Raw genomic sequence first — 3,771 nt, forward strand, 5'->3', positions numbered from 1 at the left:
ATGATGACAGTAGGATTAGAAGATACTCGTGCATATTTCTCAGCAGCGTAGCAGCAAAGGAAACTGAAACACAGCAGCAAAATAGACTCAACAGGATGATCTGAAGAGAAGCCCACCGACAAACAGGGTGGGGTCCGTCGTCGTCCGCATGCGCATGAATGAACGCTCTCCGTGAAGACGTGAATCGCTGTCTGCCTCTGTTTCCGGTTTTTGCCTCTGCCCCCCACCGGGGGAGAACACCGCGATGTTGCCAGTGCACGCATGGACGACTCGTTTCAATAGAGACATCAGAGCAAGCGCGATTCTTGTGATCTGAGGCAGTATCGGGGAGAAGCAAATGGGGCCTTTTACTCAGACTCCGTACTTCACACAGTAGGGCTTGCACGGGACGTACATCTCTTTCACAAAATCACACTGTCCACCTTATCCCCGGGTGCCGGACGGATTCTCAAGTAGAATGGGGGACATATCTTGGCATTAGATATATGTATGTACTGATACAAGCAGAGGCGCCGTACCGTTTCTTGAGCTCTGAAAAAGTTGCTCGGTGCTTCGCTTTTTCACTTTAATCTCTCCAGATCTGTCTGTCCCGCGAGACACGGCATGCGGCGGCCCCCACCAAGCACTCCTTCCAACAGAAGACGGCAAGCTTGTTCCTGTATTTCCGGCCTCCCGTCCACCGCCCGTCGTGGACGCAGTCTCCCACCTAGACGGATTCATTACTCCTGTCTCTCGTTGAGTGTCCTGCACATCTGACCCGCTTATCAAGGGCCCTTGCTGTTGCACTGCTTGACCCCGCAACTCACTTTCTCCCTGCTCTTGGTCGGGCTGCTGCCTCCCCCGGTGTGTGCTCCCCCACTGGCCACCATCGTCTTTGGTGTCTGACATGGAGGTGCCGTCACCACGGTCTATAGTTTCGTGCCTAGTGGAGTTACCCCTGTCTGCGGAAGGCGCTGGAGTGCTTTCACCCTTCCATTCTGGGTCGTTGTGATGAGTCAGCATGGTTGCTCTTCCACTGTCCCCATCCTTGCTCTTCTGTGGTTCATCTGTTGAGGATCCAGAGGAGTCAGGACCACTTTCTTGGGCCAGCAGGCGTCGAGACCCGAGATGCAGGAGACGGTCCGTACGGTGAAAAGATTTTTCGGCACTTTCATCAAGCGGTGTGCCTGTCCCAAACTCTAAACCATCCTCTGCAGTTCCTAAATCTACAGATGACAGCAGAGCTGAGCGAGAGCCGTTAAGTCCCACAGCCCGCGCATGTGGTGAGGCTTCGAAGCCATAAAAGTCCCGTGCCGGGGAAATGGTCGGAGAAAGACTATCGGAACCCAGCGGCGGCCGCGCTCTGCTCCAGTCGTGCTGGAATTTTAAAGACTGTACAGCTGACCTACTGTACAGGCCATCCTGCGCTTCATAGGTATTTGTTTCTGTCTCCTCGACCCGCGTGAATGTAAGTTTCTCGCGCGAAGTATCATGGGCGCTCTCGAGAGTGGTTACTTTTTCCTCATGCTCCGGCAAACGGTCATCAGAAAGACCTCGCGGGAAGGACATGATACTGTGCCCGCTGCGCTTCGTCAGATGATCAAGGATGTGCCCGGAGTGCGGCGGTGCATCGCCACTGTGTGTGGCACTAACTCCCTGACTCATCCACGGTCCCAAGTGCATGCACATAACCACTTGGAAAAGGGAAGCTAGCCACCACAGACGTCTCGCGTTACTGTATAGAGTCCCGTGACGGAGAGGCGAACTCCTCAACCTCCGAGTCGTTGACGGAAAAGCGTGTCGGCATGGCTGCGAGAAGCTTGAACGGCACGAGTGATAAGGGAGTAGCGGCCCCTCGAAGGCACCCAGCCCGCTGACTGCCTTGGAGGTACCGGGGCCGTGGTGGTCCCCCGGTGCCAGAGAGGGGCTCACAAGCCCCACTGCCCGCCCTGTCCACGAACGACTAACATGCATTGAGGCCGCAGAAACGCGGTGCTGTGCATCTGGAGTATCAAGACTAAACACCGGGACTGTGACAATTCAGTTGGCAAGGCCAGCTTATCCCCCCGTGAACACCGGCACCCTCGCAAGTGGTTTCCCGGGTTCATGCCAGCCAATCAGAACGCAAGCCTCATCGAAACTAAATCCTGGAGGGAAGAGAGTAGGGCGGGCAGAAAATACCATGGCAACACGGATGAAAAAACAATGGAAACAACGCAAAAGCCGAATAAAAACTGCGCAGGCCCGGCCGGCAGTGCAGGTTCCCCGGGGTGTACATGCCCGGTTGAAGAAAGTCTCTCCTTGAAACAGGGAAAGACGGGAGTTTGCAATCCAACAGGTACTATACAACAAACCGACTGCTAGACAAAAAGTGAAATAAAAAAAAAATCGCCATGAGGACACGTGGTCCGCACCAGCAGACCCAGGCGACCGGAGGACGGGTGTGACACCGGAGGAGTCCGCACAGTTGTAGCTTCCTGGGGATCCGCTCCGAAACCCGCCAAACGGCTTCGTGAATGACAAAGCAGGGTGCAGAAAAATGAGAAGTACCTCTCGTTGGCAATGTAACGCATTCTTGAGTCTCCACGCATGCATGTGGGGCTCGCTCCGGTCGACCTCGGCCGCCGACCCGCCGCCGTATCGCGTGTATCCCGTTGGTTGCACTTAAAAGTGTGCAGGGCTGCGCAGGCTTGTGTGTTCGGATGTTTTGTCAGCCGTTGCTCCGCGGCCTTACGAGGTTAACGGAGAAATACTGCAAGAGTGTTGCCGTCTAACGAGGACGAGAGCTGCTGCAGTGCGCGCCTGTAGCCTTCTGAACGCGGTCAGCATTCTGGTGTAACCCAAAGACGGACACAACTTCTACGGCCGTGTGAAGATGTCCGAACCCGAACTCCTTGCCACGAGCCACAAGCCCTGCTCAGCTACAAAAAGAAATATTCTCTGGATTCTTGGCCTAGCGTCTCGTTTATAGCTTACCTGGCGTGTTGGCAGCGTGTTCGGAGGGAAAGCAGAGCACGGGAACCATGTCGCGCTAATGCTAGACCTCAACCCCCCACAGATCTATTGACGGCAGCGCGCTCTGCGGGAGATTCATCACCGACTGCTTCGAGATCCAAGAAAAAGCAAGCGAATATCCTACCAGAGGAAAAACAGAAAGGACAACGGCGCCAGTCGGATGCCCTTGTCAACGCCTCAGCAGGCTGGATGGTCCGATTTAAGGAAGGCCGTGCTTGTTGCAAAGCTAATGCAACGAAAGTAATTGTTCCTTTCCCGTCTGTCACGGGACGGATACTTCGGGGTCGGCTTCAGTTGTCGATAGGGGTACGGCCCCCGCGTATGCTTTGAATTATTCTCGCGTCTCCCTTCGAGCGTTTGGTAGAAAAGCTCCCCTAAAACTTTCTGAGACTGGAGCGCTTTTTGCTTAACTTCCTACGTTGGCTGGTCAGGGCAATGCATGCTGGTGCCTACCGGGAGCCGACACCGAAATAGACGGTGCTCAATGAATCGAGGACTATGCAACACCGTACACAAGCAACCAGCAACGTTTTGATTATGGTTCTACGTTCATTTATTCATACGTATCCCTTCATTCTGAAAGTGGATGACTCGGAAATACAGGCTGAGTAAGCGGCACGAGTTTGCTGATGTGATTTCCCCGGCAGCGGATGTGCTTAGATGCAGTCGCCTCTCGACGGTTCAGAAAGCGAGGCTGATGGCTCCTATGGAGCAAAGAAAGGGATTGCCCAGAAGGTGCCTTGTCCCGGGGACAGATTGATATGCCGGGCAACACAA

The 3,771-nt window shown here is 54.5% G+C and overlaps 1 protein-coding gene across 1 annotated transcript in view; it reads right to left on the reverse strand.

The window, feature by feature from the left end:
- The window catches only part of CSUI_009296 (uncharacterized protein), a 3,130-nt gene extending 383 nt beyond the window's left edge, over positions 1-2,747 (reverse strand). The window contains exons 1-2 of the mRNA XM_068069412.1: positions 519-2,747; positions 228-312 (exon numbers count right to left, since the gene is read on the reverse strand). Coding sequence (XP_067918612.1) covers positions 228-312; positions 519-1,953 — 1,520 coding nt within the window. The 5' untranslated portion in view covers positions 1,954-2,747. The remainder of the gene's footprint in view (positions 1-227; positions 313-518) is intronic.
- Positions 2,748-3,771: the final 1,024 nt, after the last annotated feature.

This window comes from Cystoisospora suis (genome assembly GCF_002600585.1).
Source record: "Cystoisospora suis strain Wien I chromosome Unknown contig_5519, whole genome shotgun sequence".
Classification (NCBI taxonomy): Eukaryota; Apicomplexa; class Conoidasida; order Eucoccidiorida; family Sarcocystidae; genus Cystoisospora; species Cystoisospora suis.